The 26,572-nt window shown below is 50.9% G+C and overlaps 1 protein-coding gene across 15 annotated transcripts in view; it reads right to left on the bottom strand.

Annotated features, from left to right (window-relative positions):
* Positions 1 to 10,124: 10,124 nt before the first annotated feature.
* The window catches only part of BLTP1 (bridge-like lipid transfer protein family member 1), a 381,731-nt gene continuing 365,283 nt past the window's right edge, over positions 10,125 to 26,572 (bottom strand). For all 15 annotated transcript variants that reach the window (XM_069743891.1, XM_069743894.1, XM_069743897.1 and 12 more), the window contains 3 exons: positions 14,675 to 14,809; positions 11,065 to 11,230; positions 10,125 to 10,884 (listed from right to left, as the gene is read on the bottom strand). In XM_069743891.1, coding sequence (XP_069599992.1) covers positions 10,668 to 10,884; positions 11,065 to 11,230; positions 14,675 to 14,809 — 518 coding nt within the window. In that variant the 3' untranslated portion in view covers positions 10,125 to 10,667. The remainder of the gene's footprint in view (positions 10,885 to 11,064; positions 11,231 to 14,674; positions 14,810 to 26,572) is intronic.

Below are 26,572 nucleotides of genomic sequence, written 5' to 3'. Positions count from 1 at the left end.
GGAAAAAATCAGGGAAAAAGTCTGTCTCTCTCTCTCTCAAATTTTTCCATTGAAATTGTCAAAGGGAAAATAAACTCCAAGCAAATGTGGCGCTAAGCACCTACGGATGCATTCGAAAAATCCGTAGGTGCTTAGCGCCACGTTTGCTTGGAGTTTATTTTCCCTTTGAAGTCGCCACCTATATGGATCCGAAGCAGGATCAACACATAGTTCTCCAAAGTGAGCTGCACACCTTATTGGATTATACGACATACGGAGAAGAGTTGCCTAAAGCAGTGATTTTCAACCTTTTTTGAGCCGCGGCACACTTTTTATACTTAAAAAATCCCGAGGCACACCACCAACCAAAATGGCACAAAATGATGCGTCCAGGTTTGAGATGAAAGTCTGCAGTCATTCTATGTGACTGCAGGCTTCTGAATTCTCACAGCGCAAGCACTGCACACGTTCAGGATTCTCCCTTGCCGGTGGCCAGAGTGGACGGTCATGACAGCACAAGTATGTGATTTGGATACTTCTGACCACATTCTAACTAGACATGTCCGGCCTCAGTCAATTCATTTTCATTGAATGAGGCCACACATGTCTAGTCAGCACGCGACCGCATGTATGTAAATCACCAACATCAGAGAATTATGATAGCAGTGCGCACTGTGAGAATTCAGAAGTCTGCAGTCACATAGTATGACTGCAGACTCATCACAACCTTGGACATCCCCTTTAATGTTCCTAACAAATAAAAATGAGAATTAGTATCACAAAAAAAACACATTTACATCCAGGTACCTGATAGATGACGTTGTTTGTGGAGTCGCCTCTTTCTTTTCATCTTCACCTTGTCCAGATGCCATGATGACTCTTCTCATCCACCGGCAGAGCTCGTTTCTGCAGACTTCCATCTTCTCCTGTCTTCTGCAGCACATCCCGACACAACACCCTTAAAGATAGCAGTGTTATTATAATGCTCCGGAATAACAATATCTGCCCTAGGCTGAGCCCCTGAGTAAATAATTGCCCCTCACTTTATTCCCAGCACATAATATGACCCTCACTGTCCCTCTTATGGTACATGCCATCCACACTACCCTCTCTCTCTTTTCCATACTTCACACTGCCTTCTCATACGGTGTCCCTCATAGAGAGCCCAGTCTCTCTACTGTGCCCCTTCATTACACTCCTCCTACTTGGCATACTGTCTCCTCCTGGCTGTTACCCTCACACTACTCAGTATCTATTATGTGTCCACTCACACTTTCATCCCCCCATACTGTCTGCACACATTTCTAATAGCCTCTTCCTGTACATCCCCCCCCTGCTAACATACCCCTTTGCTCTCTCTATATTTCCTCCTCACACATTCCCCCGACTCCCCATACTGTCCTCACACATCCCATCACCGTTGCTCCCAGTACTGTCAGCACACATTTTTCCCCTCGCTACTGTGTCCACCCCCATCTCCCCACTCACCCCCACAGAATATATCCACTGCCCTTCCGATAGAATAAATCCATCCCCTTCCACAGAATAAATGCACCCTGCCCCACACATGCTAAATAAATTCCAGCCCCCCCCCCACGTACACACTGAATAAATCCCCCCCACACACTGAATAAATCCCCCCACTCACTGAATAAATCCCCCCCACGCACTGAATAAATCCCCCCCATACTGAATAAATCCCCCCCACGCACTGAATAAATCCCCCCACACACTGAATAAATCCCCCCACACACTGAATAAATCCCCCCCACACACTGAATAAATCCCCCCACACACTGAATAAATCCCCCCACTCACTGAATAAATCCCCCCCACGCACTGAATAAATCCCCCCCACACACTGAATAAATCCCCCCACACACTGAATAAATCCCCCCCACACTGAATAAATCCCCCCACACTTAATAAATCCCCCCACACACTTAATAAATCCCCCCACACACTTAATAAATCCCCCCACACACTTAATAAATCCCCCCACACACTTAATAAATCCCTCCACATACTCCCCATAAACCCACCCCACGCTGAATCTTCGGTGTCTTCAGCTCCACAGCACAGGAGCACTTACCACCAAGTCTCTTCTTTCTCCTGCGCGCCCGATAGTGACGTCAGCAGCGTGATCACATGACTTGATCACGCTGCTGGCGTCGCTCTGACCCAGCGGTCAGAGCCTCAATTGTATTCGCAGCTGGTAGATGTCTGCGAGTACAATTGATCTCCGGGAGCCGGCGCGCTGCAGCTTCTCTGTGCCGGCTGTCAGCTTGACAGTCGGCACAGAGAACAGCTGACTCCCGTTCCCCGCGGCACACCCGACCATGTGTCGCGGCACACTAGTGTGCCGCGGCACACTGGTTGAAAAACACTGGCCTAAAGAATTGATTCCTTGAGCATCTCAAAATGCATTTCTTACCGATAAAAGGTGAGCATAACCACAATTAACCCCTTCATGACCCAGCCTATTTTGACCTTAATGACCTGGCCGTTTTTTGCAATTCTGACCAGTGTCCCTTTATGAGGTAATAACTCAGGAACGCTTCAACGGATCCTAGCGGTTCTGAGATTGTTTTTTCGTGACATATTGGGCTTCATGTTAGTGGTAAATTTAGGTCAATAAATTCTGCGTTTATTTGTGATAAAAACGGAAATTTGGCGAAAATTTTGAAAATTTCGCAATTTTCACATTTTGAATTTTTATTCTGTTAAACCAGAGAGTTATGTGACACAAAATAGTTAATAAATAACATTTCCCACATGTCTACTTTACACCAGCACAATTTTGGAAACAACATTTTTTTTTGCTAGGAAGTTATAAGAGTTAAAATTTGACCAGCGATTTCTCATTTTTACAACGAAATTTACAAAACCATTTTTTTTAGGGACCACCTCACATTTGAAGTCAGTTTGAGGGGTCTATATGGCTGAAAATACCCAAAAGTGACACCATTCTAAAAAATGCACCCCTCAAGGTGCTCAAAACCACATTCAAGAAGTTTATTAACCCTTCAGGTGCTTCACAGCAGCAGAAGCAACATGGAAGGAAAAAATGAACATTTAACTTTTTAGTCACAAAAATTATCTTTTAGCAACATTTTTTTTATTTTCCCAATGGTACAAGGAGAAACTGAACCACGAAAGTTGTTGTCCAATTTGTCCTGAGTACGCTGATACCTCATATGTGGGGGTAAACCACTGTTTGGGCGCACGGCAGGGCTTGGAAGGGAAGGAGCGCCATTTGACTTTTTGAATGAAAAATTGGCTCCACTCTTTAGCGGATACCATGTCACGTTTGGAGAGCCCCCGTGTGCCTAAAAATTGGAGCTCCCCCACACGTGACCCCATTTTGGAAACTAGACGCCCCAAGGAACTTATCTAGATGCATAGTGAGAACTTTGAACCCCCGGGGGCTTCACAAATTGATCCGTAAAAATGAAAAAGTACTTTTTTTTCACAAAAAAATTCTTTTAGCCTCAATTTTTTTCATTTTCACATGGGCAACAGGATAAAATGGATCCTAAAATTTGTTGGGCAATTTCTCATGAGTACACAGATACCTCACATGTGGGGGTAAACCACTGTTTGGGCACATGGTAAGGTTCGGAAGGGAAGGAGCGCCATTTGACTTTTTGAATGAAAAATTATCTCCATCGTTAGCGGACACCATGTCGTGTTTGGAGAGCCCCCGTGTGCCTAAACATTGGAGCTCCCCCACAAATGACCCCATTTTGGAAACTAGACCCCCCAAGGAACTTATCTAGATGCATATTGAGCACTTTAAACCCTCAGGTGCTTCACAAATTGATCTGTAAAAATGAAAAAGTACTTTTTTTTTCACAAAAAAATTCTTTTCGCCTCAGTTTTTCATTTTCACATGGGCAATAGGATAAAATGAATCCTAAAATTTGTTGGGCAATTTCTCCCGAGTACGCCGATACCTCATATGTGGGGGTAAACCACTGTTTGGGCACACGGCAGGGCTCGGAAGGGAAGGCGCGCCATTTGACTTTTTGAATGGAAAATTAGCTCCAATTGTTAGCGGACACCATGTCGCGTTTAGAGAGCCCCTGTGTGCCTATGCATTGGAGCTCCCCCACAAGTGACCCCATTTTGGAAACTAGACCCCCCAAGGAACTTATCTAGATGCATATTGAGCACTTTAAACCCCCAGGTGCTTCACAGAAGTTTATAATGCAGAGCCATGAAAATAAAAAATAATTTTTCTTTCCTCAAAAATGATTTTTAGCCTGGAATTTCCTATTTTGCCAAGGGTAATAGGAGAAATTGGACCGCAAATGTTGTTGTCCAGTTTGTCCTGAGTACGCTGATACCCCATATGTGGGGGTAAACCACTGTTTGGGCGCACGGCAGGGCTCGGAAGGGAAGGCACGCCAATTGGCTTTTTAAATGGAAAATTAGCTCCAATCATTAGCGGACACCATGTCACGTTTGGAGAGCCCCTGTGTGCCTAAACATTGGAGATCCCCCACATATGCCCCCATTTTGGAAACTAGACCCCCAAAGGAACTAATCTAGATGTGTGGTGAGGACTTTGAACTTCCAAGTGCTTCACAGAAGTTTATAACGCAGAGCCATGAAAATAAAATAAAAATTTTATTTTCTCTAAAATGATTTTTTAGCCTGCAATTTATTATTTTCCCAAGGGTAACAGGAGAAATTTGACCCCAAAAGTTGTTGTACAGTTTCTCCTGAGTACGCTGATACCCCATATGTGGGGGTAAACCACAGTTTGGGCACATGTCGGGGCTCGGAAGTCAAGTAGTGACATTTTGAAATGCAGACTTTGATGGAATGCTCTGCGGGCGTTACGTTGCGTTTGCAGAGCCCCTAATGTGGCTAAACAGTAGAAACCCCCCACAAGTGACCCCATTTTAGAAACTAGACCCCGAAAGGAACTTATCTAGATGTGAGGTGAGCACTTTGAACCCCCAAGTGCTTCACAGAAGTTTATAACACAGAGCAGTGAAAATAATAAATACGTTTTCTTTCCTCAAAAATAATTTTTTAGCCCAGAATTTTTTATTTTCCCAAGGGTTACAGGAGAAATTGGACCCCAAAAGTTGTTGTCCAGTTTCTCCTGAGTACGCTGATACCCCATATGTGGGGGTAAACCACTGTTTGGGCACACGTCGGGGCTCAGAAGGGAAGTAGTGACTTTTGAAATGCAGACTTTGATGGAATGGTCTGCGGGCGTCACGTTGCGTTTGCAGAGCCCCTGGTGTGCCTAAACAGTAGAAACCCCCCACAAGTGACCCCATTTTGGAAACTAGACCCCCCAAGGAACTTATCTAGATATGTGGTGAGCACTTTGAACCCCCAAGTGCTTCACAGACGTTTACAACGCAGAGCCGTGAAAATAAAAAATCATTTTTCTTTCCTCAAAAATGATGTTTTAGCAAGCAATTTTTTATTTTCTCAAGGGTAACAGGAGAAATTGGACCCCAGTAATTGTTGCCCAGTTTGTCCTGAGTACGCTGATACCCCATATGTGGGGGTAAACCACTGTTTGGGCACATGTCGGGGCTCGGAAGTCAAGTAGTGACGTTTTGAAATGCAGACTTTGATGGAATGGTCTGCGGGCGTCACGTTGCGTTTGCAGAGCCCCTGGTGTGCCTAAACAGTAGAAACCCCCCACAAGTGACCCCATTTTGGAAACTAGACCCCCCAAGGAACTTATCTAGATATGTGGTGAGCACTTTGAACCCCCAAGTGCTTCACAGACGTTTACAACGCAGAGCCGTGAAAATAAAAAATCATTTTTCTTTCCTCAAAAATGATGTTTTAGCAAGCAATTTTTTATTTTCTCAAGGGTAACAGGAGAAATTGGACCCCAGTAATTGTTGCCCAGTTTGTCCTGAGTACACTGATACCCCATATGTGGGGGTAAACCACTGTTTGGGCACACGTCGGGGCTCGGAAGGGAAGGAGCACCATTTGACTTTTTGAATAAAAGATTGGCTGGAATCAATGGTGGCGCCATGTTGCGTTTGGAGACCCCCTGATGTGCCTAAACAGTGGAAACCCCTCAATTCTAACGCCAACACACCCCTAACCCTTATCCCAACTGTAGCCGTAACCCTAACCACAACCCTAACCGCAACACACCCCTAACCACAACCCTAACCCCAACACACCCCTAACCCTAACCACAACCCTAATTCCAACCCAACCCTAACCCTAAGGCTATGTACCCACGTTGCGGATTCGTGTGAGATTTTTCCGCACCATTTTTGAAAAATCCGCGGGTAAAAGGCACTGCGTTTTACCTGCGGATTTACTGCGGATTTCACCTGCGGATTCCTATTGAGGAATAGGTGTAAAACGCTGCGGAATCCGCACAAAGAATTGACATGCTGCGGAAAATACAACGCAGCGTTTCCGTGCGGTATTTTCCGCACCATGGGCACAGCGGATTTGGTTTTCCATAGGTTTACATGGTACTGTAAACCTGATGGAACACTGCTGCGGATCCGCAGCGGCCAATCCGCTGCGGATCCGCAGCCAAATCCGCACCGTGTGCACATAGCCTAATTCTAAAGGTATGTGCACACGCTTCGGAAAACGCTGCGGATCCGCAGCAGTTTCCCATGAGTTTACATTTCAATGTAAACCTATGGGAAACAAAAATCGCTGTACACATGCTGCGGAAAAACTGCACGGAAACGCAGCGGTTTACATTCCGCAGCATGTCACTTCTTTCTGCGGATTCCACAGCGGTTTTACAACTGCTCCAATAGAAAATCGCAGTTGTAAAACCGCAGTGAAATGCGCAGAAAAACCGCGGTAAATCTGCCATAAATCCGCAGCGGTTTAGCACTGCGGATTTATCAAATCCGCTGCGGAAAAATCCGCAGAGGACCAGAATACGTGTGCACATACCGAAACCCTAACCCTAACCCTACCCCTAACCCTACCCCTAACCCTAACCCTACCCCTAACCCTACCCCTAACCCTAACCCTAGTTCTAACTCCAACCTTAGTGAAAAAAAAAAAAAATTCTTTATTTTATTATTGTCCCTATCTATGGGGGACAAATGGGGGGGGGTCATTTACTGTTTTTTTATTTTGACCACTGTGATAGATTATATCACAGTGATCAAAATTCACATTGGAACGAATCTGCCGGCCGGCAGATTCGGCGGGCGCACTGCGCATGCGCCCGCCATTTTGGAACATGGCGGCGCTCGGGGAAGAAGACGGACGGACCCCGCCAGGATCGGTAAGTATAAGGGGGGGAGATCAGGGCACAGGGGGGGGAGATCAGGGCACGGGGGGGCGTCGGAGCACGGGGGGGAGGGATCGGAGCATGGGGGAGAGTGATCGGTGTGCGGGCGGGTGGATCGGTGTGCAGGGGGGGGTGGATCGGTGTGCAGGGGGGGTGGTTCGGAGCACGGGGGGGGATCGGAGTGCGGGGGGGTTTGATTGGAGCACGGGGGGGTGTGATTGGAGCACGGGGGGAGCGGACAGGAGGACGGGGGAGCGGAGCACAGGACGGAGGGGAGCGGGCCACAGATCGGGGGGCTGGGGGGGCGATCGGTGGGGTGGGGTGGGGGCACATTAGTATTTCCAGCCATGGCCGATGATATTGCAGCATCGGCCATGGCTGGATTGTAATATTTCACCATTTTTTTGGTGAAATATTACAAATCGCTCTGATTGGCAGTTTCACTTTCAACAGCCAATCAGAGCGATCGTAGCCACGAGGGGGTGAAGCCACCCCCCCTGGGCTAAACTACCACTCCCCCTGTCCCTGCAGATCGGGTGAAATGGGAGTTAACCCTTTCACCCGATCTGCAGGGACGCAATCTTTCTGTGACACAGCATATGCGTCACAGGTCGGATTGGCACCGACTTTCATGACGCATACGCTGTGTCACAGGTCGGGAAGGGGTTAAAATAATTTTTTTTAACTGTTGGTAAAAACGTAATACGCTCAGAGGAAGTGCCGCGCTTGTTTCTCTTTTTTTTTTCCCCTCTTTCCCTAAACCAGGGTATTTCTAAAGACTTGAGCTGAAGGAGTATTTCCTCACCAGCTGGGAACAGACACTCTAGGTTACTAGAGGGCGAGCAGCAATCTCTGAGGATGGAATATTTCACTTATAGACAATCGAGGAGAAAATAACTTTTGTCAACAATTACTTCATCAAGACTACCAACATTAAGAGAGAATCCCGAAGAGACTCCATTGGATTTGGAAGGTAAAAAAATAATCAATTGACTGTCCTCGGACTTTGAGAAAATAATGAAAAATGAAATCCGTCATCAATTAGATGCTGAATTTTTTAATATTTGTGCACAGCAAAGAATCATACCGAAAGGTTTAAGGATTCATTTTAAAAGCACTTTTCCAGTGGATCCGTTTTTTTCTGAAAGATGGGATAAGATCCTGGACTTGTGCTCTTATAATCTGATGGACATCTTAGTACAAAAGCGGAGTGCACTAGCAAAGATATCAGCAGACCAGTACTGTGATATACTTACAAAATTTAAACGGTTTGAAAAATGTTCTTATGATACTGTAAAAAAGGATGTAACTAGGAAATTAAGATTATTTGAGAATGATTTAATGGAAGCAAAAACTAAGAAATTTCGTAGGGACTCAGAAATTATCCATCCATCAGCAAACAAGGGAAAGTTTCAAGCCCCTAAAGAGCCCCCTACTGGAAAACAAACTGGACATCTAAATAAAATTGTAGAAAAACTGAAGGACAAACCCGAAAATCAGAGGGTAAAAATTAAAGATGAAAAGGGAAATAAAACAAAAAACAGGGAAGCCAGTTTTAGGGTCGCTGATACGCTTGAGGAGAGCATGAATTTGATAAATTTTACAACAGATCAGGGGTCACTAAAGCCAAGTACATCTGGGAAGGGAAATAAGCCCCCATCACTCTTTTCCACAACATTGCTCAGCCCAGACAAAAGAAATCCGGTGAACATTTCTACACCGGTATTGACGCACCTTCACTATCCCACTTATGGTGTAAGACACGAAAACTCCACTTTGTCCAATGTACCCTCCTGTAACCCTGTACATGCATCCTCAAACAGCCTCAATTTGGGTGCACATACAGACATCAGTGACCTTTCTATACATGATTACACCATCCATGACAGTTCCAGTTCACCTTTCACCACGGTACTACAGGCTCCTTCTCCCTCCCCCTCTCCATCTTCTACGTATCTTTTTTATCGATAGTTCCAACGAGACCCATCCTAACAAACACGAACCCCCAAATGTTGACCAATACGAGCGAAGTGAAAATGAACAATTCTCATCCTCCACCGAACATAACAGAATCGAATCACACGTTATTTCCAAAAATTGCCAACACAAATGTGCAAAAAAAGAACAAGAGGCAGAGGCCTCACAAAGAACTTCTCGCGAGATTTCGCAATGTATTACTAGTAACGCTAGCTGCCGGGAGCATTGGTGCGCGGGACGCCTGTAGATGAGAATACTGCAATTAAAAAAAAATAATAATAATTTTACCTGGTTTGTGTTGTGTATGCGTTTTCGCAGCGGAAAACCACTGCGAAGATGCATACACAACAGGTGCACATATCATAGCCTCGACGGGTCTGTCAAAAAGACGGGGCCCAGTGCACACGTTTTCCACAATCTGCACAGGATCGGTCATTTCAACGTCTTGATGGATCCTGTGCAGATTTAGAAGACGGAAGTGGGAAAGAAGTCTGTGTTCTTGGAGGCTGTCGTGATTTTCCTTAGAGGTTTTCAGGGTTGCAGACATTGGTCCTAATATGGGGAATATTATAAAATAAAAAATAACTTGGTTGTACCTGAGAGTACTGGAAGTGAGGAGGTCATGTCCATCAGCCACCTGACGTTTGCAGCCAATCATTGGCCCTTATTGGTAATGGTAACACTTACAGGTACAGCACTTGACTGCTGATGTTAGTGACTGGTTGCAGTGGTCAGCTGACTAATGGACATGACAATCGCTTCCAGTGCTCTCTGTCCCTAATGAAACGCACATGGACAGAGAGTGATGACAATGTTTATAGAGCGCTGCAGAATTTGTTGATGCCATAGCTACTTTACTAGTGTGATGAAACTGTTCTAACTACACACAATAGTAACAACTGGATTTAAACTTGTCAACAATTTATTGTTATGGCCAATGAAGAAAGTCACAAAATTTCACAGTTAATATTCTGTAGTTATTACAGAAAAATAATCATATTGCACATTATAAAAACGCAACGGCAGACATTTTACAGCGCCGAACCCCACTTTTTAGTCCAAAATATACATAGTCATGTAATGCTTTATCCTTTGTGAAAAGGTAGCATGCACCATGGTAAACAGATACATTCACAACGGAATTATCAAATCCCTCTCACCCCTGAGTCTTCTTTATATTGAGATGTATACAGTGCTGGAGAAAATCCAAATCTGAGCTTTCCCTCAGCCAGAATGTATGGAAACTGAGTTCACAGAGTGCCATGTACATTGCAGTAGAATATCACAATACACGAAAAGTGTGCGCTCACAGGAAGGGAAGTGGTCCACAGGGATGAGAGAACAGCTGTTTCTCACTTCTAAATCCATATTACAACATCTTCCTGTCCAATATAAAAACACATGTAACGCATTTGATCGTTGTCATTTGTTCATATTTGATATATGTTCAGTGCTCCTCTTTGTCCTTTCCTTTCTTTTCCTTCTCATCTTGTAAAGCTGATCCAAGCTTTTTTATGAGGACTGACAGGACTTTGTCTAGCGGATCCATTACTCCACGCTGAAGCCATTTGGGAATAGTGGTTCTTGCATGGTGGAAACCTAACTTCTGAAGTATGTAATCAACACCCACTGGATCAATCTTCCTTCCAGTCCAAGATATGAGCCTATGGGGGTATGAAATAGGAAATATATATCAATGTATATTAACAACTCTGGTCATATTTTTTCAATTTAGGGAAATGCATTCCTTTAGGAGGATTCTTTCCACATAGATGATGTAACAGATGGTGAGAAGGAATAATGTCCTATGTATACTGTGGATTAGAACATTAAGGAATAAATACCTAAGTGTGGGCTCCAAGTGCCAGGTATTACACATGAATTCCCTCCAGTCCACATAAGTGTAGTTAGAGCTCTCCTCCTTATCCTTGTCAGAAGACCCATCATCAACCTGTATCACTGGACTTTTCTGCCCTGGACGAGTAGTGAAGACTCGCGGTGGGAGAATAACTGTGTAGGAAACCAAACATTACACAAAGGATAGACTACGAGAATGGAAATGAGAACTGTTTAATACTCAACCAGAGAATGAATTAATTAGCAGCTAAAAAATAAACACATGAACTAACCAATATATTACAGCTGCTGAAGAGAAATAACTAATAGTAATAGCACATAAAGATAAAGCATGGGCATCATTTCCTCTGTATACCTGATACTACTGGACAACTCAGATTCTAGCATGTTAAATAGACTGTCACCAGGCGTTTGCTACTTCATCTGGAAGCAACATGCTGTAGAGTCCAAGACCTTGATTCCACTGTTATGTCACTTACTATGGGCTACTTACTGTAATTTTGATAAAACACTTTTATCAGGAGATTATTACTGAGAAGACTAGCAAATTTAAGGAAAGCAGTTCTCAATATTCATGAGATCCATGAGCTTCATCTATCACAGTGGTGGGCAATTAATTTTTCCGGGGGGCCACATGAGAAACAGTGACTGTTCTGGAGGGCGAAACCAATAGGCTGAAATTAATTCTGCTCAGTATGAGGCTGTGTGCACACGTCACGCTCACATTAAGCATCCTATTTAATAGAATGCAATCTGCATTTTTTGTGCACATGCTGCTTTGTATTTCTGAGCGGAAACGCATTCCAGAAAAAAACGCAGCATGTTCATTAAATTTGCGGAATCGCGGGGAATCAGCACACCTAGGAATACATTGATCTGCTTACTTCCCGCATGGGGCTATGCCCACCATGCGGGAAGTAAGTGAATCATGTGCGGTTGGTACCCAGGGTGGAGGAGAGGAGACTTTCCTCCACAGACTGGGTACCATATAATTGTTAAAAATAAATAAATAAATAAAAAATAGTGATCTACTCACCTTCTGATGGCCCCCGGAGTCCTCCCACCGCTCAGCGGTGCACGCGGCTGCTTCCGTTCCCATGGATGCTTTGTGTGAAGGACCTGCGATGACGTCTCGGTCACGTGACGTCATCGCAGGTCCTGCACACAAAGCATCTATAGGAACGGAAGCCGCCGCGTGCACCGCTGAGGAGATCAGGGGCCTTCGGAAGGTGAGAATAACCTTTTTTTTTATTTATTTTTTTTTATTATTATTATTTTTAACATTAGATCTTTTTACTATTGATGCTGCATAGGCAGCATTAATAGTAAAAAGTTAGTCACACGTGTTTGACAAGTGTGACCAACCTGTCAATCAGTTTTCCAAGCGATGCTACAGATCGCTTGGAAAACGCTAGCATTCTGCAAGCTAATTATGCTTGCAAAAAGCTAGTTTTTAGCAGGAATATGCATGCCAATTCTGCATGCGATATACCCACGGCAGGAGGCGCAGAATTGCTGCGGAAATTTCCGCGGCAATTCTGCGACGTGTGCACTTAGCCTGAATATTAACATATTAATTATAATTATTTTATATCACTTGTATTGCTTAAAATTGAGCAGATTTACCATATTTTTCGGACTATAATATGCACCCCAAAATTTGGGGTGGAAAATAGAAGAAAAAAAGATTTTTATAAAATGGGGGTCCGTCTTATTGTCCGAATTTAAGGTATGTTACCTGAGGGCCGGCGGTGGTAGAGCGGGGTCATTGGAGGAATGGTCCCTTTCTCAGGGCGGCAGAAGTGGGGCAATGCTTCAGTCCCGGGGTATCCCAGCGGTGCGATGCTGCGGGTCCGGTGTCAGCGGTGAGGCAGAGCGTGGAGCAGGGTTCCTTTCTCAGGATGCCGGTGGCAAAAATGTGGCGACACCGCGGCCCGGTGTCCACGGCAAGCACAGATTGAGATCTCGGCAGCCCTCAGAGTCAGGAAAATGGCTGCCAAGATCTGAATCTGCGCATGCGCAGCCTCCGGCGGCTTCAGGAATATAGCCGCAGTGAAACAAGTGATGCACTCCGCACCGCCCACCACTGACACCGAGCCCCAGCATCGCCACACCACTGCCGGTACCCTGAGGAAGGGAAGCTGCTATACCACTGCGGCAACCCCCCGGAAGAATAAATATCGATTGCACACTCCTTTTGAATGCAAACAAGATTTCTTTTATTAAAAAGGTCAAAAAATAATAAAAGCAACCTTTGAATGTCAATGCATTTCAGCCAACTCTGCCTTTTTCACGACAGTTGCACTCAGTAGGTATTCTCTTCTAGACAGGGATTTTTCTTCCCAGGAGGTGCAATTTGTTAAGTCTGGAAGGTATTGTTCAAGAGATATCTGTGAGTAGGTCGATGAATGTGGAAAGCCTGTATTTCACATGTCCCAGACCGGGTGCTTGTTTAAATGTGCTCTTATTTTTTTTTTACCTTTAATAAAAGAAATCTTGTTTGCATTCAAAAGGAGTGTACAAATGATATTTATTCTACATGGTCTACGAGGGATTTCACCAATCCCCTCAAATGGAACCTCCACTAACTCAGAGTGCACGCCAATATCTATTTTTCACGCAACCTCCCGGTAAACCTGCTTTCGGACTGTAAGACGCACCCCCCATTTTCCTCCCAAATTTATTTGGGAAAAAGTGTGTCTTACAGTCCGAAAAATACGGAAAGTATTCTGATATCCCCTTATATACCGTTTGAGCTCCCACACAGCCTCTCCATGACCAGCATGAGCCCCCATAGCCTCCCCATGCCCAGCAAGAGCCACCATATCCAGCAGTAGCCTTCACGGCCTCCCCATGTCCAGCAGGAGATACCTATAGCCTCCCCATGTCCAGCCAAACATCCCGTACACATTAAAAAAAAAGCACCACATACTCACCTTGCTCCAGTTTCCCCCAGCGTTCTGCTCCTTTCTCTGATGCGCTGACTTTCTGAAGTGCACAGCTGACGCGATGAAATGACGTCATCGCATCAGTTGTTTCACACACTGATTGGTGGAAGAAGGGGTCGGCGGCCCCTCCTCCACTAATGCAGATAGCAGATAGCGGTGGATGCAGGTAGCGGTGGCAGCAGGCAGGGGAGGGCACGGTGCGGCCTGTGGGCCATTGTTTTCAGCCCCTCTCCTGTCTCGGTCCACGAGCCGGACTTGAACAGCCAGGGAGCCGGGTGTGGCCAGCGGGCTCCACTTTGCCCAGGTCTGATCAATTCCCACTCCACAAAACACAGATTGCACAGGCAGAAAAGTGTCACAGTGTACTCAAAGCTGTCAATCAGTGGTGTGGATAGAGTTATACAGAGCTCAGAATTGAGAGAACTGGTAGATCTGCATCAAATAAAACAGTGATTGTCAAAAACTACAGTAACTACAGTAAGAAGCCCAGGATATGACATATCACTGGAATCAGAGTATCTGCGCCAACATTATGCGCTCAGATGGAGCAGCAAAACCTGGTGATAGTTTCCTATTAAAATAAATTACAATTTAAAAAGAGCTGAACATTTACACAATACACAAATGCACAAAGGACTGTATAGTGCACCTTTCTCTTTTTCCTTCAGGTATGCAGATACCATATCATGAAGAAATATTATAAGCTCTGCATCCATTGTGACACAGATGTGATCTGTAAACTCAGTCACAACACTGCATTCCACCTTTGGTTTGCTGTCGACATCTGTAAGACACAAAATGATATACAGTACATAAATCATGTAACATCCACCTTAGCATTCAGATTTTACATATATGTACAATAAATAAATTCTCCACACAAACTAACTTCATGCATATTGAATACAATGGCAGAGGAAGGAGCCAACAAGTCCCGTCATTCAGCCTTAGCGTCTGAGGTTCAATGCAGCAGGTGCAATGACTTCACTAAATTGCAACTGCTGCTCAGAGCCTCAGACTGCACACTGCTCAGAGCCTCAGACTGCACACTGCTCAGAGCCTCAGACCGCACACTGCTCAGAGCCTCAAACTGCACACTGCTCAGAGCCTCAGACTGCACATTGCTCAGAGCCTCAGACTGCACACTGCTCAGAGCCTCAAACTGCACACTGCTCAGAGCCTCAGACTGCACATTGCTCAGAGCCTCAGACTGCACACTGCTCAGAGCCTCAAACTGCACACTGCTCAGAGCCTCAGACTGCACACTGCTCAGAGCCTCAGACTGCACACTGCTCAGAGCCTCAGACTGCACACTACTCAGAGCCTCAGACTGCACACTGCTCAGAGCCTCAGACCGCACACTGCTCAGAGCCTCAGACCGCACACTGCTCAGAGCCTCAGACCGCACACTGCTCAGAGCCTCAGACTGCACACTGCTCAGAGCCTCAGACTGCACACTGCTCAGAGCCTCAGACTGCACATTGCTCAGAGCCTCAGACTGCACACTGCTCAGAGCCTCAGACTGCACACTGCTCAGAGCCTCACACTGCACACTACTCAGAGCCACAGACTGCACACTGCTCAGAGCCTCAGACTGCACATTGCTCAGAGCCTCAGACTGCACACTGCTCAGAGCCTCAGACTGCACACTGCTCAGAGCCTCAGACTGCACACTGCTCAGAGCCTCAGACCGCACACTACTCAGAGCCTCAGACTGCACACTACTCAGAGCCACAGACTGCACACTGCTCAGAGCCTCAGACTGCACACTACTCAGAGCCTCAGACTGCACACTGCTCAGAGCCTCAGACCGCACACTGCTCAGAGCCTCAGACTGCACACTGCTCAGAGCCTCAGACTGCACACTGCTCAGAGCCTCAGACTGCACACTGCTCAGAGCCTCAGACCGCACACTGCTCAGAGCCTCAGACTGCACACTGCTCAGAGCCTCAGACTGCACACTGCTCAGAGCCTCAGACTGCACATTGCTCAGAGCCTCAGACTGCACACTGCTCAGAGCCTCAGACTGCACACTGCTCAGAGCCTCACACTGCACACTACTCAGAGCCACAGACTGCACACTGCTCAGAGCCTCAGACTGCACATTGCTCAGAGCCTCAGACTGCACACTGCTCAGAGCCTCAGACTGCACACTGCTCAGAGCCTCAGACCGCACACTACTCAGAGCCTCAGACTGCACACTACTCAGAGCCACAGACTGCACACTGCTCAGAGCCTCAGACTGCACACTACTCAGAGCCTCAGACTGCACACTGCTCAGAGCCTCAGACCGCACACTGCTCAGAGCCTCAGACTGCACACTGCTCAGAGCCTCAGACCGCACACTGCTCAGAGCCTCAGACTGCACACTGCTCAGAGCCTCAGACCGCACACTGCTCAGAGCCTCAGACCGCACACTGCTCAGAGCCTCAGACTGCACACTGCTCAGAGCCACAGACTGCACACTGCTCAGAGCCTCAGACTGCACACTGCTCAGAGCCACAGACTGCACACTGCTCAGAGCCTCAGAGTGCACACTGCTCAGAGCCTCAGACTGCACATTGCTCAGAGCCTCAGACTGCACACTGCTCAGAGCCTCAGACTGCACACTGTTCAGAGCCTCAGACTGCACACTGCTCAGAGCCTCAGACTGCACATTGCTCAGAGCCTCAGACTGCACACTGCTCAGAGCCTCAGACTGCACACTGTTCAGAGCCTCAGACTGCACACTGCTCAGAGCCACAGACTGCACACTGCTCAGAGCCTCAGAGTGCACACTGCTCAGAGCCTCAGACTGCACATTGCTCAGAGCCTCAGACTGCACACTGCTCAGAGCCTCAGACTGCACATTGCTCAGAGCCTCAGACTGCACACTGCTCAGAGCCTCAGACTGCACATTGCTCAGAGCCTCAGACTGCACGCGGGTCAAAGCCTCAGAGTGCACACTGTTCAGAGCCTCACACTGCACGCGGGTCAAAGCCTCAGAGTGCACACTGTTCAGAGCCTCACACTGCACGCGGGTCAAAGCCTCAGAGTGCACACTGTTCAGAGCCTCAGACCGCACATTGCTCAGAGCCTCAGACTGCACATTGCTCAGAGCCTCAGACTGCACATTGCTCAGAGCCTCAGACTGCACACTGCTCAGAGCCTCAGACTGCACACTGTTCAGAGCCTCAGACTGCACGCGGGTCAAAGCCTCAGAGTGCACACTGTTCAGAGCCTCAGACCGCACATTGCTCAGAGCCTCAGACTGCACATTGCTCAGAGCCTCAGACTGCACATTGCTCAGAGCCTCAGACTGCACATTGCTCAGAGCCTCAGACTGCACACTGCTCAGAGCCTCAGAGTGCACACTGTTCAGAGCCTCACACTGCACGCGGGTCAAAGCCTCAGACTGCATGCGGGTCAAAGCCTCAGACTGCACACTGCTCAGAGCCTCAGACTGCACACTGCTCAGAGCCTCAGACTGCATGCGGGTCAAAGCCTCAGAGTGCACACTGTTCAGAGCCTCAGACTGCACATTGCTCAGAGCCTCAGACCGCACATTGCTCAGAGCCTCAGACTGCACATTGCTCAGAGCCTCAGACTGCATATTGCTCAGAGCCTCAGACTGCACATTGCTCAGAGCCTCAGACTGCATATTGCTCAGAGCCTCAGACCGCACATTGCTCAGAGCCTCAGACTGCACATTGCTCAGAGCCTCAGACTGCACATTGCTCAGAGCCTCAGACTGCACACTGCTCAGAGCCACAGACTGCACACTGCTCAGAGCCTCAGACTGCACATTGCTCAGAGCCTCAGACTGCACATTGCTCAGAGCCTCAGACTGCACACTGCTCAGAGCCACAGACTGCACACTGCTCAGAGCCTCAGACTGCACATTGCTCAGAGCCACAGACTGCACACTGCTCAGAGCCTCAGACTGCACATTGCTCAGAGCCTCAGACTGCACATTGCTCAGAGCCTCAGACTGCACACTGCTCAGAGCCACAGACTGCACATTGCTCAGAGCCTCAGACTGCACATTGCTCAGAGCCTCAGACTGCACATTGCTCAGAGCCTCAGACTGCACACTGCTCAGAGCCACAGACTGCACACTGCTCAGAGCCTCAGACTGCACACTGCTCAGAGCCTCAGACTGCACATTGCTCAGAGCCTCAGACTGCATATTGCTCAGAGCCTCAGACCGCACACTGCTCAGAGCCTCAGACTGCACACTGCTCAGAGCCTCACACTGCACATTGCTCAGAGCCTCAGACTGCACATTGCTCAGAGCCTCAGACTGCACATTGCTCAGAGCCTCAGACTGCACACTGTTCAAAGCCTCAGACTGCACGCGGGTCAAAGCCTCAGAGTGCATGTTGCTCAGACCCTCAGACTGCACGCGACTCAGACCCTCAGACTGCACGCGGGTCAAAGCCTCAGAACTGCACACTACTCAGACCCTCAGACTGCACACTGCTCAGAGCCTCAGAACTGCACACTGCTCAGAGCCTCAGACTGCACACTGCTCAGAGCCTCAGACTGCACACTGTTCAAAGCCTCAGACTGCGCGCGGGTCAAAGCCTCAGAGTGCATGTTGCTCAGAGCCTCAGACTGCACGTTTCTCAGACCCTCAGACTGCACATTGCTCAGAGCCTCAGACTGCACATTGCTCATAGCCTCAGACTGCGCACGGGTCAAAGCCTCAGACTGCACGTTGCTCAGAGCCTCAGACTGCACGTTTCTCAGACCCTCAGACTGCACATTGCTCAGAGCCTCAGACTGCACATTGCTCATAGCCTCAGACTGCACACTGCTCAGAGTCTCAGACTGTAGTTTGGAACCAGCCGAAATGCTTTTCAACAGCGCTTGAATATATCAATCGCTTTTTTTGGGCACTGTGGCCCATTCTTTGAAGGGCCCGTGATGCCAAAATTCTTGGACATAACCGTGTTAATGTCCCACAATGACTGTATCAACTTTGTATTGATGCAGATAATTCTAGTGGATTAAGTGTTATATTGGAATGCCCTTTTTGTTTAAAATATAATAGGTTGGACACCATTTTATTATTGCGACAGAATGAGTCGTTTTCATTCATTAGGGATGGCGAGCGCACAGAGAGTTACAGGAGGGGGGACACAAGCATTGCGGTCCCGTTTTCGTACAGCACTGTATGCGGTGAGGTAATATCCTATCCATATATGCGGTGTGGTTTCGTCGTCACACTACATGAGTATATGCATTGGCCCCTTAGATAGGAGGGGTTCTAATTATAGTGCTTTGGGACAAAGCACTATATTGTTATTCCACCGTAGTCAACTTATTCTTATTATTATTCAGTCCGCAATTAATGCGGCCCGAACCGCTGCACGCACAGACTCCAGTGAGGTGTCATTTCGAAGCCAGCGTTCCTGGCAGGTGTGCTAAGTATTTTTCGTGTCGATCGGATTTGTAGTTTTGGCGCAATTGGCGTTTGAAAATTTCGTCTCAATGCATTTCAATGGGAAATTGTTCCAACAATAAGGGATAATGGCTGATTTCTGAGGCAATTTCAAAATAACTGCCAACTGCCACCTGGCTGATTAGCTCATTGCGATGTGCAGTCAGACCCAGTTACTATGCCAACGCCTACGAACTCTACATGACCCCACCAGGACACAGTTTTGCCAGATAATATCAGCTCTTAAAGTGACCCGCGCACCAAATTGGCACCTGAGGTGCGCAGCCCACCAAATCGGACCCAAGTGGCCCCGCCCACCAAATCGGACCCCGAGTGGCCCCGCCCGCCAAATCGGACCCAGAGTGACCCCGCCCGCCAAATCGGACCCAGAGTGACCCCGCCCACCAAATGTGACCCAGAGTGACCCCGCCCACCAAATGTGACCCAGAGTGACCCCGCCCACCAAATGTGACCCAGAGTGACCCCGCCCACCAAATGTGACCCAGAGTGACCCCGCCCACCAAATGTGACCCAGAGTGACCCCGCCCACCAAATGTGACCCAGAGTGACCCCGCCCACCAAATGTGACCCAGAGTGACCCCGCCCACCAAATGTGACCCAGAGTGACCCCGCCCACCAAATGTGACCCAGAGTGACCCCGCCCACCAAATGTGACCCAGAGTGACCCCGCCCACCAAATGTGACCCAGAGTGACCCCGCCCACCAAATGTGACCCAGAGTGACCCCGCCCACCAAATGTGACCCAGAGTGACCCCGCCCACCAAATGTGACCCAGAGTGACCCCGCCCACCAAATGTGACCCAGAGTAACCCCGCCCACCAAATGTGACCCAGAGTGACCCCGCCCACCAAATGTGACCCCGCCCACCAAATGTGACCCCGCCCACCAAATGTGACCCCGCCCACCAAATGTGACCCAGAGTGACCCCGCCCACCAAATGTGACCCAGAGTGATCTCGCCCACCAAATGTGACCTAGAGTGACCCCGCCCACCAAATGTGACCCAGAGTGACCCCGCCCACCAAATGTGACCCAGAGTGACCCCGCCCACCAAATGTGACCCAGAGTGACCCCGCCCACCAAATGTGACCCAGAGTGACCCCGCCCACCAAATGTGACCCAGAGTGACCCCGCCCACCAAATGTGACCCAGAGTGACCCCGCCCACCAAATGTGACCCAGAGTGACCCCGCCCACCAAATGTGACCCAGAGTGACCCCGCCCACCAAATGTGACCCAGAGTGACCCCGCCCACCAAATGTGACCCAGAGTGACCCCGCCCACCAAATGTGACCCCGCCCACCAAATGTGACCCAGAGTGACCCCGCCCACCAAATGTGACCCAGAGTGAACCCGCCCACCAAATGTAACCCAGAGTGACCCCGCCCACCAAATGTGACCCAGAGTGACCCCGCCCACCAAATCGGACCTAGAGTGGCCCCGCCCACCAAATGTGACCCAGAGTGACCCCGCCCACCAAATGTGACCCAGAGTGACCCCGCCCACCAAATGTGACCCAGAGTGACCCCGCCAACCAAATGTGACCCAGAGTGACCCCGCCCACCAAATGTGACCCAGAGTGACCCCGCCCACCAAATGTGACCCAGAGTGACCCCGCCCACCAAATGTGACCCAGAGTGACCCCGCCCACCAAATGTGACCCAAAGTGACCCCGCCCACCAAATGTGACCCCGCCCACCAAATGTGACCCAGAGTGACCCCGCCCACCAAATGTGACCCAGAGTGACCCCGCCCACCAAATCGGACCCAGAGTGACTCCGCCCACCAAATGTGACTCAGAGTGACCCCGCCCACCAAATGTGACCCAGAGTGACCCCGCCCACCAAATGTGACCCAGAGTGACCCCGCCCACCAAATGTGACCCAGAGTGACCCCGCCCACCAAATGTGACCCAGAGTGACCCCGCCCACCAAATGTGACCCAGAGTGACCCCGCCCACCAAATGTGACCCAGAGTGACCCCGCCCACCAAATGTGACCCAGAGTGACCCCGCCCACCAAATGTGACCCAGAGTGACCCCGCCCACCAAATGTGACCCAGAGTGACCCCGCCCACCAAATGTGACCCAGAGTGACCCCGCCCACCAAATGTGACCCCGCCCACCAAATGTGACCCCGCCCACCAAATGTGACCCAGAGTGACCCCGCCCACCAAATGTGACCCAGAGTGACCCCGCCCACCAAATGTGACCCAGAGTGATCTCGCCCACCAAATGTGACCCAGAGTGACCCCGCCCACCAAATGTGACCCAGAGTGACCCCGCCCACCAAATGTGACCCAGAGTGACCCCGCCCACCAAATGTGACCCAGAGTGACCCCGCCCACCAAATGTGACCCAAAGTGACCCCGCCCACCAAATGTGACCCCGCCCACCAAATGTGACCCAGAGTGACCCCGCCCACCAAATGTGACCCAGAGTGACCCCGCCCACCAAATGTGACCCAGAGTGACCCCGCCCACCAAATGTGACCCAGAGTGACCCCGCCCACCAAATGTGACCCCGCCCACCAAATGTGACCCAGAGTGACCCCGCCCACCAAATGTGACCCAGAGTGAACCCGCCCACCAAATGTGACCCAGAGTGACCCCGCCCACCAAATGTGACCCAGAGTGACCCCGCCCACCAAATGTGACCCAGAGTGACCCCGCCCACCAAATGTGACCCAGAGTGACCCCGCCCACCAAATGTGACCCAGAGTGACCCCGCCCACCAAATGTGACCCAGAGTGACCCCGCCCACCAAATGTGACCCAGAGTGACCCCGCCCACCAAATGTGACCCAGAGTGACCCCGCCCACCAAATGTGACCCAGAGTGACCCCGCCCACCAAATGTGACCCAGAGTGACCCCGCCCACCAAATGTGACCCAGAGTAACCCCGCCCACCAAATGTGACCCAGAGTGACCCCGCCCACCAAATGTGACCCCGCCCACCAAATGTGACCCCGCCCACCAAATGTGACCCCGCCCACCAAATGTGACCCAGAGTGACCCCGCCCACCAAATGTGACCCAGAGTGATCTCGCCCACCAAATGTGACCTAGAGTGACCCCGCCCACCAAATGTGACCCAGAGTGACCCCGCCCACCAAATGTGACCCAGAGTGACCCCGCCCACCAAATGTGACCCAGAGTGACCCCGCCCACCAAATGTGACCCAGAGTGACCCCGCCCACCAAATGTGACCCAGAGTGACCCCGCCCACCAAATGTGACCCAGAGTGACCCCGCCCACCAAATGTGACCCAGAGTGACCCCGCCCACCAAATGTGACCCAGAGTGACCCCGCCCACCAAATGTGACCCAGAGTGACCCCGCCCACCAAATGTGACCCAGAGTGACCCCGCCCACCAAATGTGACCCCGCCCACCAAATGTGACCCAGAGTGACCCCGCCCACCAAATGTGACCCAGAGTGAACCCGCCCACCAAATGTAACCCAGAGTGACCCCGCCCACCAAATGTGACCCAGAGTGACCCCGCCCACCAAATCGGACCTAGAGTGGCCCCGCCCACCAAATGTGACCCAGAGTGACCCCGCCCACCAAATGTGACCCAGAGTGACCCCGCCCACCAAATGTGACCCAGAGTGACCCCGCCAACCAAATGTGACCCAGAGTGACCCCGCCCACCAAATGTGACCCAGAGTGACCCCGCCCACCAAATGTGACCCAGAGTGACCCCGCCCACCAAATGTGACCCAGAGTGACCCCGCCCACCAAATGTGACCCAAAGTGACCCCGCCCACCAAATGTGACCCCGCCCACCAAATGTGACCCAGAGTGACCCCGCCCACCAAATGTGACCCAGAGTGACCCCGCCCACCAAATCGGACCCAGAGTGACTCCGCCCACCAAATGTGACTCAGAGTGACCCCGCCCACCAAATGTGACCCAGAGTGACCCCGCCCACCAAATGTGACCCAGAGTGACCCCGCCCACCAAATGTGACCCAGAGTGACCCCGCCCACCAAATGTGACCCAGAGTGACCCCGCCCACCAAATGTGACCCAGAGTGACCCCGCCCACCAAATGTGACCCAGAGTGACCCCGCCCACCAAATGTGACCCAGAGTGACCCCGCCCACCAAATGTGACCCAGAGTGACCCCGCCCACCAAATGTGACCCAGAGTGACCCCGCCCACCAAATGTGACCCAGAGTGACCCCGCCCACCAAATGTGACCTCGCCCACCAAATGTGACCCCGCCCACCAAATGTGACCCAGAGTGACCCCGCCCACCAAATGTGACCCAGAGTGACCCCGCCCACCAAATGTGACCCAGAGTGATCTCGCCCACCAAATGTGACCCAGAGTGACCCCGCCCACCAAATGTGACCCAGAGTGACCCCGCCCACCAAATGTGACCCAGAGTGACCCCGCCCACCAAATGTGACCCAGAGTGACCCCGCCCACCAAATGTGACCCAGAGTGACCCCGCCCACCAAATGTGACCCAGAGTGACCCCGCCCACCAAATGTGACACAGAGTGACCCCGCCCACCAAATGTGACCCAGAGTGACCCCGCCCACCAAATGTGACCCAGAGTGACCCCGCCCACCAAATGTGACCCAGAGTGACCCCGCCCACCAAATGTGACCCCGCCCACCAAATGTGACCCAGAGTGACCCCGCCCACCAAATGTGACCCAGAGTGAACCCGCCCACCAAATGTGACCCAGAGTGACCCCGCCCACCAAATCGGACCTAGAGTGACCCCGCCCACCAAATGTGACCCAGAGTGAACCCGCCCACCAAATGTGACCCAGAGTGACCCCGCCCACCAAATCGGACCTAGAGTGGCCCCGCCCACCAAATGTGACCCAGAGTGACCCCGCCCACCAAATGTGACCCAGAGTGACCCCGCCCACCAAATGTGACCCAGAGTGACCCCGCCCACCAAATGTGACCCAGAGTGACCCCGCCCACCAAATGTGACCCAGAGTGACCCCGCCCACCAAATGTGACCCAGAGTGACCCCGCCCACCAAATGTGACCCAGAGTGACCCCGCCCACCAAATGTGACCTAGAGTGACCCCGCCCACCAAATGTGACCCAGAGTGACCCCCGCCCACCAAATGTGACCCAGAGTGACCCCGCCCACCAAATGTGACCCAGAGTGACCCCGCCCACCAAATGTGACCCAGAGTGACCCCGCCCACCAAATGTGACCCAGAGTGACCCCGCCCACCAAATGTGACCCAGAGTGACCCCGCTCACCAAATGTGACCCAGAGTGACCCCGCCCACCAAATGTGACCCAGAGTGACCCCGCCCACCAAATGTGACCCAGAGTGACCCCGCCCACCAAATGTGACCCAGAGTGACCCCGCCCACCAAATGTGACCCAGAGTGACCCCGCCCACAAAATGTGACCCAGAGTGACCCCGCCCACAAAATGTGACCCAGAGTGACCCCGCCCACCAAATGTGACCCAGAGTGACCCCGCCCACCAAATGTGACCCAGAGTGACCCCGCCCACCAAATGTGACCCAGAGTGACCCCGCTCACCAAATGTGACCCAGAGTGACCCCGCCCACCAAATGTGACCCAGAGTGACCCCGCCCACCAAATGTGACCCAGAGTGACCCCGCCCACCAAATGTGACCCAGAGTGACCCCGCCCACCAAAGGTGACCCAGAGTGACCCCGCCCACCAAAGGTGACCCAAAATGACCCCGCCCACCAAATGTGACCCAGAGTGACCCCGCCCACCAAATGTGACCCAGAGTGACCCCGCCCACCAAATGTGACCCCGCCCACCAAATGTGACCCCGCCCACCAAATGTGACCCCGCCCACCAAATGTGACCCCGAGTGGCCCCGCCCACTAAATCGGACTGCGAGTGGCCCCGCCCACCAAATCAGACCCAGAGGTGCCCCGCCCACCAAATCGGACCCAGAGTGACCCCGCCCACCAAATGTGACCCAGAGTGACCCCGCCCACCAAATCGGACCCAGAGTGACCCCGCCCACCAAATGTGACCCAGAGTGACCCCGCCCACCAAATGTGACTCAGAGTGACCCCGCCCACCAAATGTGACCCAGAGTGACCCCGCCCACCAAATGTGACCCAGAGTGACCCCGCCCACCAAATGTGACCCAGAGTGACCCCGCCCACCAAATGTGACCCAGAGTGACCCCGCCCACCAAATGTGACCCAGAGTGACCCCGCCCACCAAATGTGACCCAGAGTGACCCCGCCCACCAAATGTGACCCAGAGTGACCCCGCCCACCAAATGTGACCCCGCCCACCAAATGTGACCCAGAGTGACCCCGCCCACAAAATGTGACCCAGAGTGACCCCGCCCACCAAATGTGACCCAGAGTGACCCCGCCCACAAAATGTGACCCCGCCCACCAAATGTGACCCCGCCCACCAAATCGGACCCAGAGTGACCCCGCCCACCAAATGTGACCCAGAGTGACCCCGCCCACCAAATGTGACCCAGAGTGATCTCGCCCACCAAATGTGACCCAGAGTGACCCCGCCCACCAAATGTGACCCAGAGTGACCCCGCCCACCAAATGTGACCCAGAGTGACCCCGCCCACCAAATCGGACCCAGAGTGACCCCGCCCACCAAATCGGACCCAGAGTGACCCCGCCCACCAAATGTGACCCAGAGTGTCCCCGCCCACCAAATGTGACCCAGAGTGACCCCGCCCACCAAATGTGACCCAGAGTGACCCCGCCCACCAAATGTGACCCAGAGTGACCCCGCCCACCAAATGTGACCCAGAGTAACCCAGCCCACCAAATCGGATCCAGAGTGACCCCGCCCACCAAATCAGACCCAGAGTGACCCCGCCCACCAAATCAGACCCAGAGTGACCCCGCCCACCAAATCGGACCCAGAGTGGCCCCGCCCACCAAATCGGACCCAGAGTGGCCCCGCCCACCAAATCAGCACCTGAGGGGCACCCAAGTGTGAAAGTCTTGCAGGGGCAGCCCGGGCACCATTCCAAAGCACTATCTGTAGTTCCTTCAGGAAATACCCATCTAGTTATATCTGCGGTGCTTTTTTCACGCCGCTAGTGCATGCGCAGTGGCTCGTGCGGTGTGTGTGAGTGACAGAGCATGGATGCCTG

Source organism: Ranitomeya imitator, chromosome 1, assembly GCF_032444005.1.
Source record: "Ranitomeya imitator isolate aRanImi1 chromosome 1, aRanImi1.pri, whole genome shotgun sequence".
In the NCBI taxonomy this organism is placed as follows: domain Eukaryota; kingdom Metazoa; phylum Chordata; class Amphibia; order Anura; family Dendrobatidae; genus Ranitomeya; species Ranitomeya imitator.
This window is presented reverse-complemented; position numbering and strand designations above follow the sequence as displayed.